Source organism: Microcaecilia unicolor, chromosome 1, assembly GCF_901765095.1.
Source record: "Microcaecilia unicolor chromosome 1, aMicUni1.1, whole genome shotgun sequence".
Taxonomy (NCBI): Eukaryota; Metazoa; Chordata; class Amphibia; order Gymnophiona; family Siphonopidae; genus Microcaecilia; species Microcaecilia unicolor.
Genome location: NC_044031.1, coordinates 619,439,622 through 619,459,055, shown reverse-complemented (window position 1 = coordinate 619,459,055; position 19,434 = coordinate 619,439,622). Strand labels below are relative to the sequence as shown.

General features: G+C 43.7%; 1 protein-coding gene across 1 annotated transcript in view; it reads right to left on the bottom strand.

The window, feature by feature from the left end:
• The window catches only part of LOC115481167 (probable flap endonuclease 1 homolog), a 55,502-nt gene that overhangs the window by 27,480 nt on the left and 8,588 nt on the right, over positions 1-19,434 (bottom strand). Inside the window, exons 2-4 of the mRNA XM_030220218.1 lie at positions 15,152-15,242; positions 10,029-10,131; positions 8,122-8,173 (exon numbers count right to left, since the gene is read on the bottom strand). Of these exons, the coding sequence (XP_030076078.1) occupies positions 8,122-8,173; positions 10,029-10,131; positions 15,152-15,242 (246 nt within the window). The remainder of the gene's footprint in view (positions 1-8,121; positions 8,174-10,028; positions 10,132-15,151; positions 15,243-19,434) is intronic.

The window sequence follows — 19,434 nt, the reverse complement described above, 5'->3', positions numbered from 1 at the left end:
TTCCTCGCCAAATCCAAAGGTCACTACTCCATCCTCATCCTCCTCGACCTCTCTGCCGCTTTTGACACTGTCAATCACAACCTACTTCTTGACACACTGTCCTCCCTTGGGTTCCGGGGCTCTGTCCTCTCCTGGTTCTCATCTTATCTCTCCCATCGTACCTTCAGAGTATATTCTCATGGTTCGTCCTCCTCCCCTATCCCGCTCTCTGTTGGAGTTCCTCAGGGATCTGTCCTTGGGCCCCTTCTTTTTTCAATCTACACCTCTTCCTTAGGCTCCCTGATTTCTTCTCATGGTTTCCACTATCATCTTTATGCCGACGACACCCAGCTTTATCTCTCCACACCAGAAATCACCGCGGATACCCAGGCCAAAGTCTCGGCCTGCTTATCCGACATTGCTGCCTGGATGTCCAACCGCCACCTGAAACTGAATATGTCTAAGACTGAACTTATTGTCTTCCCACCCAAACCCACTTCCCCTCTCCCTTCACTCTCTATCTCAGTTGAGAACACCCTCATCATCCCCGTCTCATCTGCCCGCAACCTCGGTGTTATCTTTGACTCCTCCCTCTCCTTTTCTGCGCACATCCAGCAGATAGCCAAGACCTGTCGCTTCTTCCTCTATAACATCAGCAAAATTCGCCCCTTCCTCTCCGAGCACACCACCCGAACTCTCATCCACTCTCTCATTACCTCTCGCCTTGACTACTGCAACCTACTCCTGACCGGCCTCCCACGTAGCCATCTACTCCCCCTTCAGTCCATCCAGAACTCTGCCGCACGTCTTATCTTCCGCCTTAACCGATATACTCATATCACCCCTCTCCTCAAGTCACTTCACTGGCTCCCAATCAGATACCGCATACAGTTCAAGCTTCTCTTACTCACCTACAAATGCACTCGATCTGCGGCCCCTCCGTACCTCTCTACCCTCATCTCCCCTTACGTCCCTACCCGTAACCTCCGCTCTCAAGGCAAATCCCTCCTTTCAGTACCCTTCTCCACCACCTCCAACTCCAGGCTCCGTCCCTTCTGTCTCGCCTCACCCCATGCCTGGAACAAACTCCCTGAGCCCATACGCCGTGCCCCCTCCCTACCCATCTTCAAATCAATGCTCAAAGCCCACCTCTTCAATGTCGCCTTCGGCACCTAATCACTACACCTCCTCTCAGAAAACTTATCTACCCCAACTTGACATTTCGTCCTTTAGATTGTAAGCTCTTCCGAGCAGGGACCGTCCTTATTGTTAATTTGTACAGCGCTGCGTAACCCTAGTAGCGCTCTAGAAATATTAAGTAGTAGTAGTAGTAGTAGTAGTAGTAGTAGTAACGGGAGATCATCCCCGATTCTCTCCAGTGGTCATCTGGTCATTTCGGGCACCTTTTTGTGCCTTATTCATAATAAAGTGACTAATTATTCAGGCAATTCAGCATATTTAAACTGGATCTTCCCACACCAGAGATTACAAATAATTGCAGACCAGTATATGATATATATAAGATATATACAGCTTCTTCTCTCATATGACCAAATATTTTAAAACCAAAGTTCCTTTTAATCTGTATATTTTATATCTTTCACTTGTCTCCTAAGAGCTTCCCCAGAACCTCAGTGATGTTAATCGCTACCCATTTTCAATTGTAGCGATATCGGCAACATCAAACTCTTCACTGGTTCTTTTATGTATAACTACCATTTATAGAGTTATTTAAAGCTTTAACTTATCTTATTTTGTCTTGTTCTATTGTCGGACCCCGGGGGATAACTGCCCGACATGCACATTTCGCCCCAACATGGGCTATTTCAAGGACCTCTCCCCATATCTTTATAGCGTCAGCTCAGCAAAAGTTACTCATCCGCTATTATTCATAATAAAAACACGTCCGGGTGATAACATTCAAGTGATCATCAGGGACGTCCTTGTTTTTTTCGATTATGGGTCAAAGACATCCAAGTGTTAGGCACGGCCAAGTCCCGCCTTCGCTACGCCTCCGACACGCCCCCTTGAAATTTGGATGTCCTTGCGACAGACTGCAGTTGGAAACATCTAAAATCGGGTTTGGATTATACCGATTTGAACGTCTCTGGGAGAAGGATGTCCATCTTCCGATTTATGTCGAAAGATGGATGTCCTTCTCTTTCGAATATGAGATCAAAAGTCAACATGAATTTAGTGAGGGGAAATCTTGCCTCACCAATCTATTACATTTCTTTGAAGAGGTGAACAAACATGTGGATAAAGGTGAGCCGGTCAAAATTATCTGGATTTTCACAAGGCATTTGACAAAGTACCTCATGAAACACTCCAGAGGAAATTGGAGAGTCATGGGATAGGAGGTAGTGTACTACTGTGGATTAAAAACTAGTTAAAAGATAGAAAACAGACAGTAGGGCTGAATGGTCAGTATTCTCAATGGAGAAGAGTAGATAGTGGGGTTCCCCAGGGGTCTGTGCTGGGACCATTGTTTTCTAACATATTTATAAATGACCTAGAGAAAGGAGTGAGGTAATTAAATTTGCTGATGACACAAATTTATTCAAAGTCGTTAAATCGCGGGAGGATTGTGAAAAATGACAAGAGGACCTTACGAGACTGGGCATTCAAATGGCAGATGATGTTTAATGTGAGCAAGTGCAAAGTGATGCATGTGGGAAGAGTAACCTGAACTACAGCTACGTAATGCAAGGTTCCACATTAGGAGTTACTGACCAAAAAAGGAATTCAAGTGTCATTGTTGATGATACGTTAAAACCCTCTGCTTAGTGTGCAGCAGCAGTTAGGAAAGCAAATAGAATGTTAGGTATTATTAGGAAAGGAATGGAAAACAAAAATGAAGATGTTATAATGCTGTTGTATTGCTCCATTGTGCGACCGCACCTCGAATATTGTGTGCAGTTCTGGTCCCTGCATCTCAAAAAAGATATGGTGGAATTAGAAAAGGTCAAGGAGAGGGGGGTAGGACAGGCTGGCTCTATCCAAAACCAAGGGAGACATGTTGATTTCAAAACCTTTATTGAAGAACATTCAAATGACTCGACACAGCTACCGTGTTTTGGCACATACAGCGCGTGCGTCAGGAGTCTACAAGATATTAAGACATATATAATATACAAACATAATAAAAGAACTAAAACTATAAATCAGGAAAGTGTATGTATTATTAGTAATATATTAAAAAAGGAAAGATGTCACATTAATTAATAATACCATGAAAATAGAAATCATATTTTACATAAAAAAGCCATAAATGAAATATATATATTACATATAAAATACCATAATAAAATACATAAACAAGATAACATGGTGTGAGATAAAACATACTCATTACAGATGGAACAGAATACAAATAAAAGTGTGGCCCTTGGGCTGGGGGTATGGGGATAGGATGAAAATAAGAAAAGGTACAGAGAAGGGCAACGAAAATGATAAAGGGGATGGGATGACTTCCCTATGAGGAAAGGCTAAAGCAGCTATGGCTCTTCAGCTTGGAGAAGAGACAGCTGAGGAGAGATATGATAGAGGTCTATATAATAATGACTGGAATGGAATAGGTAGATGTGAATTGTTCACTCTTTACAAGGACTAGGACTAGGGGGCACTCAATGAAGCAACAAAGCAGTAAACTTAAAACGAATCAGAGAAAATATTTCTTCACTCAACGTGTAATTAAACTCTGGAATTCACTGCCAGAAAATATAGTAAAAGCAGTTAGCTTAGTGGGGTTTAAAAAAGGCTTGGATAGCTTCCTAAAAGAAAAGTCCATAAGAATTGGGGAAAATCCACTGCTTATTTCTAGGATAAGCAGCATAAAATGTATTGTACTGTTTTGGGATCTTGCTAGGTTACTTGTGATGTGGATTGGCCACTGTTGGAAACAGGATGCTGGGCTTGATGGACCTTCGGTCTGTCCCAGTATGGCAACACTTATGTACTTATCTGGGGAAGAGCTGGACAAATTCCAAGTTGAAAATTAACATGGCTCCCAGAAATTACATTATAGGATCTATGGCTTGCTGCCACTAAGACATGTCCACGTCTCTTCTGATGCATTCACTGGCCCCCAAATCTGTCCTACACACTCACTACCCTCCTGTCACCATGAGAAGAGTGAAGTGATATACACCTCTTCTGCTGGTGGCCATTTCTACTGCTGCAATTCAATGCTTTCCAGGGGATTGGGGGAGGAAATGGTAGTGCATGCGGATTCAGGAGTAGGTAGCTGAATGGTAGTACTACAGCAGAGATTAGGGGATGGGTAAGCGTATTTGGGGGGGTCAAGATGGAGTAATAGTAGTATCCATCTTGGTGACTAAATTTTGGAGGCAACTCCTAGATCTGGACCAGATTTGTCCAGGCCCAATCTGGGGTTTTAGTGACAATCCTTATGCTGACAGACATGGACCATGTTTCCCTTCAAAACCCAATCGAGATATAAAGTTAATACAGGGAAGTGAAGTAGAAACAAACCTGGTATATGGACCAGGTTATATGATGTGACAAAAATTTGAGTGAAGAGTGCCTATTTGGTTCCCTTCAGAACCCAAAATAAGTGCATGTTTAAATCAATCAACCAGTGTTGCTGGGGGACAATACCTGAATTCACCTCCCTCCTTCCCAGGGGCCATAAATGCTATCTGCTTAGCCTTCCCATCCATGAGCAGTAGAAGCCAGACTAAGGGACAAAAGCTGATATACTACTCAGTAATACAGAATGCTGCTCCCCTGCAGACACATGCTCCAAAATATTAAGCAGAACAGCATTTGAAAGTTGGACCTCCTAAAACACACTCAGCTGTTCTTGCATCTATAGTTCAATTGGTAGAAGAGTTGGCTAAAAGTGATAATGAGAAGAAGTGATGTCACCAACCTTGACAGTAGCAAGGATAAATTCTGATTAAGCTACCCAAAACTGGCACTTATGTGTTTCAACTGAAGTTGGCGTTGCCTGTGCCCCTGTTAAAATGGCACCTGGAGCAGTCTTCCCTCCCCCTCCCCCTTACTATGCTACTGTCTCTGCAGAACTCTTGAATAAAGGATCAAATCAAATAACAGAATGGCTACTATGATTGTGTAATGTGGCATGGGAGAGGGAAAAAGAACCAGATGAATTGGAAGAAAGGTATAACTGTAAAGCCGCTGAAAAAAAAAAGAGATTTACTGAAGAGGAATTGTTCTTTTATCTGTACCTGAAAAAATTTACAGTTGAATGATTGGATAGCCAGCTTAACTCAAGTGCACAACTTACTATGAGAAGAACAAAGAGGGTTCAGGCCTAGCAGATCCAGGGCCAACCTTAAGGGCAGGGTCACTATCTATGGCTCCACAACTACAGTAGCCACACCCATTTTACCAGTCTTGTACTGCTATAAAGATAGCAGATGTAAATTTCAAAAATTGACATATTCTATTCACTACATTACAAATCAACAACTACAAATAAAAACAAAAAATTAACACAGCTACCATACTACTTTATCTTAAACTAAAAATAAAATTATTTTTTCTACCTTTGTTGTCTGCAATGGTCCTGCAGGCTGCTGGCAGCATCAAAAACGAAACAACTTACCTCTGGCTGACCTCCAAAGTGTTTCCTCTGCTGTTTGTCCCGCCTGTATGGACCCAGGAAGTTGGTCAGAGGAAGCGGGACAAAGCAGAGAGAACACTTCTGAGGCAGGTTGCATTCTTTTTTTGATGCTGCCAGTATTCTGCAGGAACACTGCCGAGGGGAGGAAGGAAAGATGAAAGAGATACTGAACTGGGCGGGGGTGGGGTGAAAATTTAATGCTGGGGTGCATTTGTGCAGCCCCATAGCAACACTTATGGCCGGGTCCCCCCTTAGAGGCTGGGCCCGGGAGATTCTTGCCCCCACTCTTGGCGACCCTGGATGGCACAGATGGACAAGAACTGGTAGGCATGAGTATCTGAGGGGGAACACTGCATTATGTAATTCACTCTAAAGTAGTCCAAGGACTAGAAATACTAAGCATTATTCCCACATGTACAAAGTGAGAACAGTTCGCACCAGAGCATAGCATCGTGGCTCCTGAACATGGCCACTAGGTGACACTGTTATAAAGTGAGTGGAACTCCTTCCACAAAAGGAGCTGGGAGTGCTGTCTTCTCAACATCAATATCCCCTGATCCAACCAGCCCAGGGAGCAGTTCATCTCCACAGCCATCAGGTCAGGTAGCAGAAAGGTTTTATTAAAATGAATGTGGTTATAGTCATTGTTATATAAATACCAGGGGGCAGACTCAAGAAAAATGTCAGGAAGTATTTCTTCACGGAGAGAGTGGTGGATGCTTGGAATGCCCTCCCGCGGGAGGTGGTGGAGAGGAAAACGGTAACGGAATTCAAACATGCGAGGGATAAACATAAAGGAATCCTGTTCAGAAGGAATGGATCCTCAGGAGCTTAACCGAGATTGGATAGCAGAGCCGGTAGTGGGAGGCGGGGTTGGAGGTTGGGAGGCGGGGATAGTGCGGGGCAGACTTATACGGTCTGTGCTAGAGCCAGTGGTGGGAGGCGGGACTGGAGGTTGGGAGGCAGGGATAGCGCTGGGCAGACTTATACGGTCTGTGCCAGAGCCGGTGGTTGGGAGGCGGGGCTAGTGCTGGGCAGACTTATACGGTCTGTGCCCTGAACAGCACAGGCACAAATCAAAGTAGGGTATACACAAAAGTAGCACACATGAGTTGTCTTGTTGGGCAGACTGGATGGACCGTGCAGGTCTTTTTCTGCCGTCATCTACTATGTTATATAAATACCAATTTCAGAAAGCCACTATTTATACATGGTGATCCATAACATGCAAAGATTTGGTTTGGGCATGGCTTGATCGCAACTAAATAAATCTACACATGTGTTCTGCATTTTATACCGGGAATACACATGTATGAGGAAAAATATCCACGCTGGATTTTATACAAGCTCAAAGGCATGCCTAGGTTTTAAAAAGTACTCATTTCAGCCAGGGATTTACAGAAAAGAATAAGGGAGTCATTCCCCTGAATCCCCCCATTTACACCTCGACAATGAAATAAGATAAAGTTGTAGAATCTCTACACGGGCAGCACTTACATGTGCAGATTTGTAACATGAAGCAGCTACACGTGGAATCTGTGAAAACTGCCATTTCCAAATGGAAGCTGCCAGGTTTGTGCTGATTGTTTTTAACATGGCTGCTCCCAATGCATGTGCTGGCAAACACATGTGCAGTCCTGCAGGAATTTTTTACAAGGCTCTGCACAGGCAGATCCTTTTCCAAAATGTCAGCAGAACTGAGCATGTCCTGACCTGGACATCTCAATTCTTATTGCTATGTTCTGTGTAAAAGGAGGCTCTATGCCATTTGAAAACAGCATCTCTCAGTACAGTACAGTCTCGATATCTGACGAAAACGGGATCAAGCTGTTGTCGGATAATATGGAAAACAATGGTAACCCCTTAAAAAATGCACAGAAAACATACTTTATGCATGAAGAACAGACATCAGGTATCAGTATTTAAAATACTGTTTAATAACACTAACCAGCAACAAAAAAAGAAAAGCATGGTTCCCTTACAGAGCAGTATGGTCTCAGATCAAACATGGCTTCCTTGAAGCGTGTGAAGCCAGAAAACAGGAAGAGAACCTGCGCAATTCTCAACAGTAACACGATGACGTCACCGGGGGGGGGGTCTGTTGGATTAGCGAAGATCAGATAATTGAGACTGTATTGTCTATGCATTGTTTGACAGCATGCATAATTTTCAATGCCTCAGGAAGGGGCAGATCTGTAAGTGCAGAAATGGAAAACTATTACAAGGACTTCACATTCCAATCTCCAGCTGTGTTTGGTATGACTCCACTGGCACAACTCATGGCAGGTGTTAAAACTGCCCCAGGATTGGTAGCATGGAATGTTGATAATAATTGGGTTTCTGCCAGGTACTTGTGAGGTGGCTTGGCCACTGTTCGGAAACAGGATACTGGGCTAAATGAAGCATTGGTCTGATCCAGTGTGACTACTCTTATGTTCTTATCAGTCTGTGGCGGGGAAGGCTGAAAAAACTCAACCATGTCTGTGTTTCATAAAGCACACCTCAGAGATCAGTAGGCATCAGTCTCTTACCTGCATTTGTGTTTCTCCTGCCCTTTCCTGATGCTGCAGCACGCCGGGCCAACTGTAAGAGGAGGAAGTTGTCAGCCATAGACATGTACCCGTACCCCTGCTCACCTCAGCACTGTTACAAAGATACACAGAGGATGCACTCAGCAAGGATTCTTCTAAGAAATGTCGATAGCACTAGGGGTGTGTGAGGACCAAAACGTCTTACTTTGTTTTGTTTCCCACCTCCTTTATGGGATTTTTCGTTTTATTTGAGGTTCTTTTTAAAACTTTTTTTCATTTGGGGAAACAGTATGCATTGTTCTTTAATGATGCCCCTAGTATTGAGCAACAGACGACAGAAAACAAATTTAGAATTTCCTCCTGTTTCGGGTTAAAAATGACATGGGAAAAGTCATAAAACTTTTCTCCTATCACTTGAATTGACTGAAACAAACAAACAGATAGTGGAGATGACCAGTGACAAATTATGTAGAATTAACGTTTTTAGCTTCAAAGAAGACTCAACATGGGCCATGTTTCAGCTATGCAGCCTGCATAAATCAGGAGTCTACAATAAATTATAAATACATTATGAAATATATAAAAAGCCAAGAAAAACATATATATATTGTTTTTTTAGGGACACATATTAACAATATATATAGCCATAATTAATAAATCATAAACAACCCTGCAAATATGTAATGACACCATAAAGTCATAAGGGAACATTAATAGATGGGTGAAAATTTCATAAAATCATTATGTAAATACTTATTAGCTCAAGGGATCACAATATATTAAAAAAGAAACAGGTAAAATAATAATGATTCCTAAACTGAAATACAATAATCCAACATAAATTTAAAAAATAAACTGCAACTACAAATGAAAGAAACCACAACCATGCAGAATTACCACTGTATATATAAATATGTGGATATATAGAGATCATACCAACTATGTACAAGTCACAAATAAAAATAGCATACCTGAAGAGGAACCGAGAGACAAAGTTGGGCCCGGGGCAAACAATCTTCAGGGCTCCTCTGCCATCCCCTCCCTCATCAATTCCCCCTACCATTGCTGTTGCTCCCCCCCCCCCCCCCAACAGCAGTGAACGAGAGTGTGTGCTTTGCCAGCTATAGGTCCTTCTTTCTCCCATGTCCCACCTCCTATGAAGTAACTTCCTGTTTCCACATAGGCAGGACTCAGCAGGAAGAAGTACTTGTGGCCGGCACAACAATCTCTTTTGATCGTCAGTGCCAGGTCCTCCTTGGAGGACGGGCCTGGGGAATCTTGTCTCCCCTGCCCCCTCCCCTCGGCAGCCCTGCATACTTGATATCAACCAGAATAGTAATACATACAGCAATCGTCATATACAGGTAAAACCAAATACTCCTGCAATCATGCATTTAGCACAAACAATGAGCTACCCAGAACTAAGGATCCTTAAGTGTCAAGGATACCAACTGGAAAGAAAATGGAGAAAATCTCACCTAGATGAAGATAGGCTCAACTGTACCCCACAACAGAACCAGCTTTCCCAGTCACAACTAATCAGCATGATTTTGCCACTTACTTTGCCAACAAAATTAAAGGTCTCCATCAGGATCTACAGACACTCCCATCGAAGCTTCTACCAGCTAATGAAGAGAACACTCCCTCTTCCTTCATGTCCCTGCTCTTTTATGTACGCTCTTCCTCCATGTATCTCATCTGTCTAGAGTCCCTGCTTTCTTTCCTGTTTAATAAGACTTGATGTACCGCTCCATCTTATCAGGTCTTCCACCATCTAACCATCTGTCCTGTGTCCCTGTTCTGTCTTTTGCTCTGCCCCACATATTTCTCCCGTTCTTTGTCTTGTACTCTTGCTCTCCGCCATGGTCTTCCTCCCTAGAGACAGGCTGCTTCACTGTGATACTAACCAGTGGCTGTTTCAAGTTAGGAGGGTGTCCTTCGAAGACATACACAGGCTTAATCCCATTTTCCAGGAGATAAACTGTTCGATAAAAGAGTCCTTGAAGGTGGCTGAAAAACACGAGACACAATAGTTTATGCTTCAAATTCTACAGTATAAGAAAGAAGTATGCATGTCATAGTAAAAAAGAATCTTTGCTTTTAAGAAATGGTTTTCCTGAGTCCTCCTTCATATCTGACTGCTCTTCAAAAGTGCTTTAACATACCCCAAGCAGGCACACACAGAGATCAGGCAATAACAAAGTCTACAAGCCCAATACAAAAATTAAATGGTGTCAATACTGAAAGCAATTTAAACAGCCAGGAGAGGCTCTTGGTCCTTTAAATTGCTTCTCTGGGGCTAACTATGGATATTCAATGGCACTTACATGGAAAATAAGAATAGCCATACTGTGCCAGATCAATGGTACATCTAGCCCAGTATCCTGTTTCCAACAGTGGCCAATCCAGGTACAAGTACCTGGCAGCAGTGGTGTAGCCAAGGGTAGGCCCGACTTTGGGCTCAGGCCCACCCAGAAGCAGCACACCTAAGATGTGGCTGGCAGGGATTCCTAAGTCCCACCAGCTGAAAACTGTCCCTTCTGCATACCTTGTAAATAGTAGATCTTCGCCTGCAGCAAGCAGCGACTGATACATACCATTCACTCCAGCCCCACAGCCTTATTCCCGCCTATGTGGAAACAGGAAGTTGCATCAGTGGGAAGGCTGTGGGGCCAACATGAGCAGTATATATTAGTTGCTGCTCGCTGCCGGTGAAAATCTGCTATTTAAAAGGTATGCGGGAGAGGGGGATGTTTTGACAGACCATATGGCATGCAGACGAGAGAAGGAGAGATCAAATCACCTGTGGGATGGGGTGGGGTTCTTCTGCCGACCCATCTTGGGCCCAGGCCCACCCAAAATTGGATGTCTGGCTACGCCCCTGCCTGGCAGAAACCTAAATAGTAGCACCATTCCATGCTACCAATCCCAGGGCAAGCAGTGACTTCCTCATGTCTGTCTCAATAGCAGAATATGAGCTTTTCCTCCAAGAACTCGTCCAAACCTTTTTAAAACCCAGATATGCTAACTGCTATTACCAAATCCTCTGGTAGCCAGTTCCAGAGCTTAACCATTTGTTGAGTGATAAAATATTTCCTCCTATTTCTTTTAAAAGTATTTCCAAGTAATTTCATCGAGTGTCCCCTAGTCTTTGTACTTTTTGAAGGACTAAAAAAATTGATTTATTTTTACTTGTTCTACACCACTCAGGATTTTATAGACCTCAATCATATCCCTCCCTCAGCTGTCTCTTCTCCAAGCTGAAGAGCCCTAAACCTATTTAGTCTTTCCTCATACGAGAGGAGTTCCATCTACCTTTATCATTTTTGTCGCTCTTCTTTGAACCTTTTCTACTTCTGCTGTATTGTTTTTGAGATACAGTGACCAGAATTGAACACAATACTCAAGGTAAGATTGCACCATGGAGCGAAACAGAGGCATTATAATATTCTTGGTCTTTTGCATCCCTTTCCTAAAAATTCCTAGCATCCTGTTTGTTTGTTTGTTTGTTTTTTGGGCTGCTGACACACACTAGGCAGAAGGTCTACAACGACACTAGGCAGAAGGTCTACAACGACACCTAGATCTTTTTTCTTCAGTGTTGACTCCCAAGGTGGACCCTAGCATCTGGTAACTAAGATTCGGATTATTCTTCCCAATGTGCACCACTTTGCATTTGTCTACATTAAATTTCATCTGCCATTTAGATGCCAAGTCTTCCCAAGTGCCACTGAATATCTGCGGTAAAAGCCTAAGCTGAAACCGGCTAATTTGTGGGCAATCCAGGGACAAAGTCAGCACTTATGTGGCTAAGGCTTATTCAGTGCTTGATTGGAGTAGAGGAGTGGCCTAGTGGTTAGGGTGGTGGACTTTGGTCCTGGGGAACTGAGGAACTGAGTTCAATTCCCACTTCAGGCACAGGCAGCTCCTTGTGACTCTGGGCAAGTCACTTAACCATCCATTGCCCCATGTATACCGCACTGAGCCTGCTATGAGTGGGAAAGCGAGGGGTACAAATGTAACAACAACAACAAATAGGACCACGTAAACACAGTCCAATTTTTATGTGGTTCATGATAAGCAGTTAAGTGCACTTAACCGCAGAAGTGTTAGGTAGCCATATAAGCCTGGATATCCAATGGCAGTGCCTGGGTATGGCCTGGCATTGAATATCTGGGAATTAAGTTGGCCAGAAAAAAAAAGATCTCCGCTCTCTGAAGATTGATGCCATTGTATTTAGGAATTCATCCAGTGTGGCACAGTTTCTGTATTGGCCTTGTTAACAAATACCAATCCAGCCTAGATGGTATATGAATTGTTTTTCTACCAGGTTAAACTAGTTCATTTGAATGATCTCTCATTTTCTATAATAATTGTAGGTTTTAAATTCAGACCCAATTTTCATACCGTCTGCAAAGCTGCAAAGTCTGTGGGCAATTTTTACCCATGCACCTTGCATCAATTTTCAAAAGGGAAAATACAAACATCCTTTCACATGGAAAACTGCCAAAGGAAAAATTACTCACTACACACCTCTCTGCTTTGCAGGTACTTTTTCTGGCTACAACAATGTACCTACTTTTGAAGATACAAAAATGCACATATTGTTTAAATCCCCTCTCTAACCTTGTCTATGGAGATGGGGTAGATGTGACAGAGGCTGGAGGCACCTTATAGATGCATCTGACAACGTGGACGAGGTGCCATCAGCCTCTGCCACGTTCCCATTTCTGGGAGCACCTCCACTAAATGCAGGAAAATGTATGCACACTGAAGAAGAAAGTGCACACTTCTACTCACAGGAGCCAAGAATGCTCAACAGAAAACATTTTACTGTGGCTGAAAAAGAGAAGAATAAGACCTGGTTGGTTGTGGGTACAATTGACCAGGACATATTTAAATGAAGATCATTCCAGATGATGCACACATTGACATGGCCATAACAGCAAGGAATGCACTGGAACTCCCACTACTTCCACCTCAGATCATCCCCACCAGGATGCCCCAACCTCATTCTTCTCCCTCCACCACCCAAGCCCATTCACACTGTTCTTGCTCTATTTCTTGCAGTCCAGCCCGGCCCATCCATACCACCCTCACGATCACCCTCCCAGAAGTCCTCAGTCTGTCCCCTACCCAGCCCATTTCCCCACTGACTCCCCCCACCCCTTCAGGAAACTAATCCCAGTCCTACACTGTAAACTTTATTCATTGAAACTGATGAAGGAAAGCACTGTTACCTACCTTTCACTGACCTGTTTTCCCTCTCAGCATTACCTTCCTCCCTGTAAGTTCCTCCACTGCTGTAGAAAAAACGTCCAACGGATTCAAAGAGTTCACATCAGAAGTTTTATTTTAAAATATGCAATGGACTCCACACAAATCGTGTTTCGGCCCATAGCCACGCCCACTTTTCAACTGTGCGACTTAGAATTTACATGCACCATGTTACAGCATACACTTAGCAAGTAATGTGCATAAATTCTAATTAATGCCAATTAGTGCTGATAATTGCTTGTTAACAGCACTTAAACTACCAAACCAAAGATATGAACTCAATGCCTGCAAATAGCAATACCTTTAACTTTTCTCTTTCTGGCCAAAGCAGTTGACATCCAGGTGGTTTCACACTTTGCCGAAGGGCTGAAGTGACGTCATGATGAAGCGACAGCTGTTGGTAGCCTTTAAATAGCGCCTCTAAAGAACTTGCGAGTGCAGCACAAGCATTCAGCGTTGATGTCTCAGCTCACAGGTCATTGTGGACCTGTTGAGGGCAATTAACCCGAGTCCCTGAGGAAAGCATTGAAACCCGCGGTGTCAGGCGTAACCAGGGGAAGCCCATGTGGATTACAGAATTAAGAGACATGGACATGGCTTAAAGATAAGATAAGTTTATTATTATTTTGAGCACATTTAGTTTGAGCACTCCTATGTGTTTGCAATAGCACTTATATAAAAAATTATAACTAAGGGATAGCCCAATGAAGAGATGCTATGCCACTAGGCAAAATAACCAATGACATTGTCTTTACAAGTGGTATCTTCCGAGGGTTCTCTTATATAAAATAAAGAACAAATCATACTATGAATATGTATATATAAAAACAATGTATAAAGAGAAAAGTTAAAGGTATTGCTATTTGCAGGCATTGAGTTCATATCTTTGGTTTGGTAGTTTAATTGGTTGCGTCTACCAAAGAGCATTTTTTGTGGGGAGATTTTGTGTGGTTTCAAAGTTGTTAACAGCACTTATCAGCTTGTCAACTAATTAAGTTATGCACATTGTTATAGAATACACTTCGACTTCCCTACGGAAGTTTTGGTGCGATATATAGAATTCCAGGGTGAATGTGGAAATCAGAAGGACTCTTAAGAAGCCTGCACTGTTCAAGCACACCAACTCCTGAATTTACTGCTTAACACATCTTAGTAAACCAACCCCTTTATTGGAACTTAAGCTAGTGTTTCTCAAATTTTTATCCAATATGACCCCATATTAACACTTAAAAATTCACAAGGCCCCAGATCACAATGAAAACAAAATACGAGACCTCCACTGTCCTCCCCTTCCTTCTTTCCCCACTTAACAAAAGTGTGAAGGCAGCAGCAGACAGCACATGCCAAGTGAATCAGTGGGATCTCACAGGTGCCAGTATGTTGCATGGGTTTCCAGTTTAAGAGGATGCCCACACAGGAGGAAGAGAAACAGCCTGTGAATGCTCACCGACTCACTGGCCCCATGCTGGCTACCACTACTGGGCTTAAGTCATTGTGGAAGTCTAGAGAAAGAGGCGTGGTCCTGTTTCTGTGACCCAGTGGAAGTCAAGTGAGAGAGAGAAGAGTGTCCTTGTTTCTCTGACCCCCTCCCCCCATCCACTGATGATGAGACCTCACAGTTTGGGAACCACTGCCTCAAGTAACCTTCTAGCTCCAGCTCTTTCACCAACTTCTCTCTATGAAGCCGATGATGCATTCTTTCTGTAGGCAGAACACAACTCTGCATTTGTATTTGTTACTTAATGCACCCTACCTGATGTCCTCTCCATAGCTGTTAATGATAGCTGGCATTTTTGTGCGGAACTGGTAAATGCAAATGGAAGTGTCCAGAGCTATTATACGGTCTACGAGACAAAAGCCAAGGTAAATATCATCAACACTGCAGGGATTTTCTGCTTTAGACCAAAGTGATGACCTAAAAGATCATATGATCTACTAAAATAGGTTAATATACTAAACAAATCCACATCTCTTATTGTGACTAAGAAATTACATTGAGGGTCTTAAATGCAGCAATGGCTCAGCAGGAATTCATCCCAAAAATTTTTTTAAAGAGAAAGCAGTAACAGCTCAGTAGAAAGTTCATCCAGAGGTTTTTCAGATGAGTACTGTGCTGCAAAACACTAGTCTGAGAAACAAAAAAAAGACACCTATGGAGAAATATTTTTGACATTTAACATATTGACATGATTTATAGTCTATAATAAAGTGTCCTTTTTTCAGGCTACGCAGAGGTTAAACAGAAAGGCTTTAGAAACAGGACTGCCAATTATTCTCTCCTAAAAGTGGCTGACCAAAAAACAGCCCAAAACGAGCCAGCCTTTTTCCACTCACTAATATAAGTTTAAGGATAAATTAATTGTCTTTATTCAGATTTTATCAATACTGCACACACTTTCAAGAGTGTACTATAAATATTTATTAATTTTAAAAATTATAACTCGCTCAATCACAATGTTCTTGAATGCTCTCTGTGCTCCAAACTTGCTATTGTTGGCCAGGTCATTTCTTACTTTTCGGATCACATTCAGTATTTAGTTGGTACTTCTGGTAGCTGAGAATCCTGGAAGGCAATTCACTAGATTGGGACCCTTGAACTGTGTTCCTAAATTAATGCTTCTTATAATGGAGTCTCCTAGCAGTAAGAGTTTTCTGATTAGGGACAATCAGGGCTTTTTTTGAGGGGGTACTTGGGGGTACTGAGTACCGGCACCTTTTCTGTTGTCTGCTAAAATTGACCCATGGACCCCAAGTTTTAATGAAAAAGCTGAGGCTCTACACACCAATCCTGCCATGTCATACATTCTGTGACCGGTTGCAGGGGGCCTGGCTATTATGGGGTGGGTCCCTCAGTGATTACCCCACCCCTGAAGAGTGGCCTAGCATTTGAGTACCGGCACCTTTTTTACTAGGAAATACGCACTGGGGACAATCCATCATTGTTTTGGGGATGTCTCTGTTGCGTTCTCGAGGGCCTTGGCATTCTGTCAGGTCCTCGAGGCAGGACTGGAGTCCGTGAGCCCTTGGGCCACTGCCGAGGAGCGGCAGGCAAGACCACCTCGGGACTGGAAACACAGAAGAGCAGTACTGGAACTCTGGACTGGAGTAGTACAAGGCAGGCAACTAGAACAGATGAGACAGGAACAGCTTCACCTGCACCTAGCCACCGTTCCTCCGGAGTTGAGCTCCGAAGTACAGGCGGCCGGCAGGACTTGCAGGATAAGGCAGGAACTGAAGATCCAGAGAACCCACCCTGGGTCTGGGATACACGAGGGTGACAGGGCACAGAACTAGACTCAGACAGTGTGCTGATGCACAGCCACTAGCATGACCCAGAAGACAGACCAAGGAACACAAGGCGTACAGAAGCTAGCAGGAGCAAGGACTAGGGCAGCAACACACTAGGCAGAATGGGGATCCGGGAATACCCACAGGGTAAACCCTCTAGCTAGGTGGAGACAGGATACAGGAATAATCACCCAGGAAAACACACTAGCCAGACAGATACAGGATTCAGGATATACCCTCAGGATGTACAAGCAGGGTAGGCACACAGGCTAGGCAAGGCAGGGTTCAGGGTAAAGAGAGCAAACCAGGAATAACAGGCCAAGGGTCTTGGGCAGGCAGCACAGCAAACAGAGTAACCAGGAAGAACAGGCCAAGGGTCTGAAGCCACAGCCGTTCCACACACTGACTGGGGAACCCACAAAGGCTGAGGCTTCGCATACAGACAGAGAACAAACCCGGACAAAGGCTTCACCCCAACCCAGGGTAAGCCAGGAACAGAGGCTTCACCCCAACACAGGGTAAGCCTGGAGCAGAGGCTTCACCCCAAACACAGGGTAAGCCAGGAACAGAGGCTTCACCCCAAACACAGGGTAAGCCAGGAAGGACCCGCAGTCCACAGACAGTGGCAGGGAAGACCCCCCACGGAAGGACAACAGAGACACAGACACAGAAAGAAACTGGGCTGGAACCCAGAGAGAGGCTAAGCAGTAGTGCAGCAGACACTTACTAACCTGACCTGGCCTAAGAGCATAACACTTATGCAAAGGCACTGACTACAAGCACAGCACTTCCTTGAAGGCTCTCACTGATGAGTCACCAGCAGTAGGACAGAAGCAGGAAGTACACTGACCCCAAACAGAGGTTTGACACACATAGGAAGTGAGCCCACAGGAAAGACAAGCAAGAGCCATCTTGGAAGCTGGCACAGAGCCGGTGGCAGCCATCTTAGATGCTGGCTCCCTAGAGAGGCATAGCCCACACAGGTGAGGTCTAGTGAAGCAATCAGCACAGAGACTAGAGACAAGACAAACACAAACACAGACAGAAGCCAGCAGAGCTGCTGACCCCCAGAAAGAAGGTAAGGCTGAGGGTGGTCACGGCCACAGACGTGACAGTCTCTTGGATAGAGCTACATTGCTTTCCTCTGGCTCTTCCGCAGTACTTCTTTTCTGAGAATCATAATGCTCCAGTACAGCAAAGGAATTATACAGGGGTAAAGGTTGGGAGGGTGAATGCCTCTGTGGGAACTGTATAATTTGTGACATGTCATTTCAACTAAGGGAATTTAGAAATCTTGGAAATTTAAGAACTTATAAATTAAGAAATTTTTACAAATTGTAAGACTGCGTTTGTGATTTATATCATACAGTGTCCGTGTGAAAAATTGTATGTTGGATTTGCTTCCAGACTATTCAAATGAAAAGGCTTTCTTTTTTTTTTTAATGTTTATTTATATATTTTAACATACATTTCAAAGTATATTGCTGTAGTTTACATTTAAACAATCCCATATCCCCTCCCCCCTCCCTCCCTTCCCCAACTCCCTGCCCATATGTCTCTTCTATTTTCATTTTGCAATAGTCCCAATACTGCTGCACCCGTGGTTAAGTTTATGATGTATTTCGGTCCTTGCACTTTTAGTGGCGTTCAGAGCCGCGGTGTCATCAGCTGGGGCGCATCAAGGTCGATCCCGGCTCGATGCCTCCACTCTTTGTACTTATCCCAGATTTTTAAGAACTGGGCTACTTGTCCATTCTTTATTGCTGTCAGTTTAGACATTTGGTAGAAGTAGTCCATTTTATATATCACCTTCATTACTGGGGGAGTCGACTGTTGCTTCCATGCGGATGCCACCGCTATCTTGCTCGCTGTCAAAAACATGGAGGCCAATCGATGTAGAGGTTTCGAAAGTCCTGTAGGTCGAAAGTGTAGTATGCAATGATCCACTGTTAGTGGATATTCTTTGCCCAGTATTTGTTTAAGCATGTCCAACAGTTCTCTCCAGTATCTTTGTATTTTTGGGCACGTCCACCAGATGTGTAGCATGTCTCCCTTCATTGTACATCCTCTCCAGCATTGATTCGACGCTTCTGGTATCATTTTGGCTAGTCTGTCCGGGGTGTAGTACCAGCGATATAGTATTTTATATCCATTCTCTATAATGGCACTACTCACAGAGCTACTTAACAAGAAACCCCATGCCTTCTCCCAGCTGTGTATATCATGTCTAGTATCTGTGTCTTGTTCCCATCTCTGTGTGTATTTCAATATGGGGGTTCTATGTGCTAATAGTGCTGCATATATTCGTGTTATACATCCCTTGGTGCTACTCCCACCCATAGCCCGTTCCAACTCTGTTTCCTCCCCCTGCAACTCTGCCCTCGCTTTTCGAAGAATGTAATTTCTAATTCTGGAGTAGTAAATTAAATGTTGTGGTTGAAGATCATATTCCTCCTGCAGCTCCTCATAGGAACGTACTACCCCCTCTTCCCATATTTGTCCTAGCTGTTTTAGCCCTCTCTGTTCCCATTGTTTATACACTGTATCTCCCTCTTCCCATGCAAAACCTGGTGTTCCCCTAATGTGCATCTTTCGGAAATATGTTCTATTTGGGCAATACTGCTGACGTATCGTGTTCCAGGTCAGGAGTGGTGATTGTATTGCTATTGGCAGAAGTGCCGCCATTGCTCTAATGCGCTTTCTAGGTTGCCAGAGCAGCATGGCTGGTTGATGCATACCCACCCACTG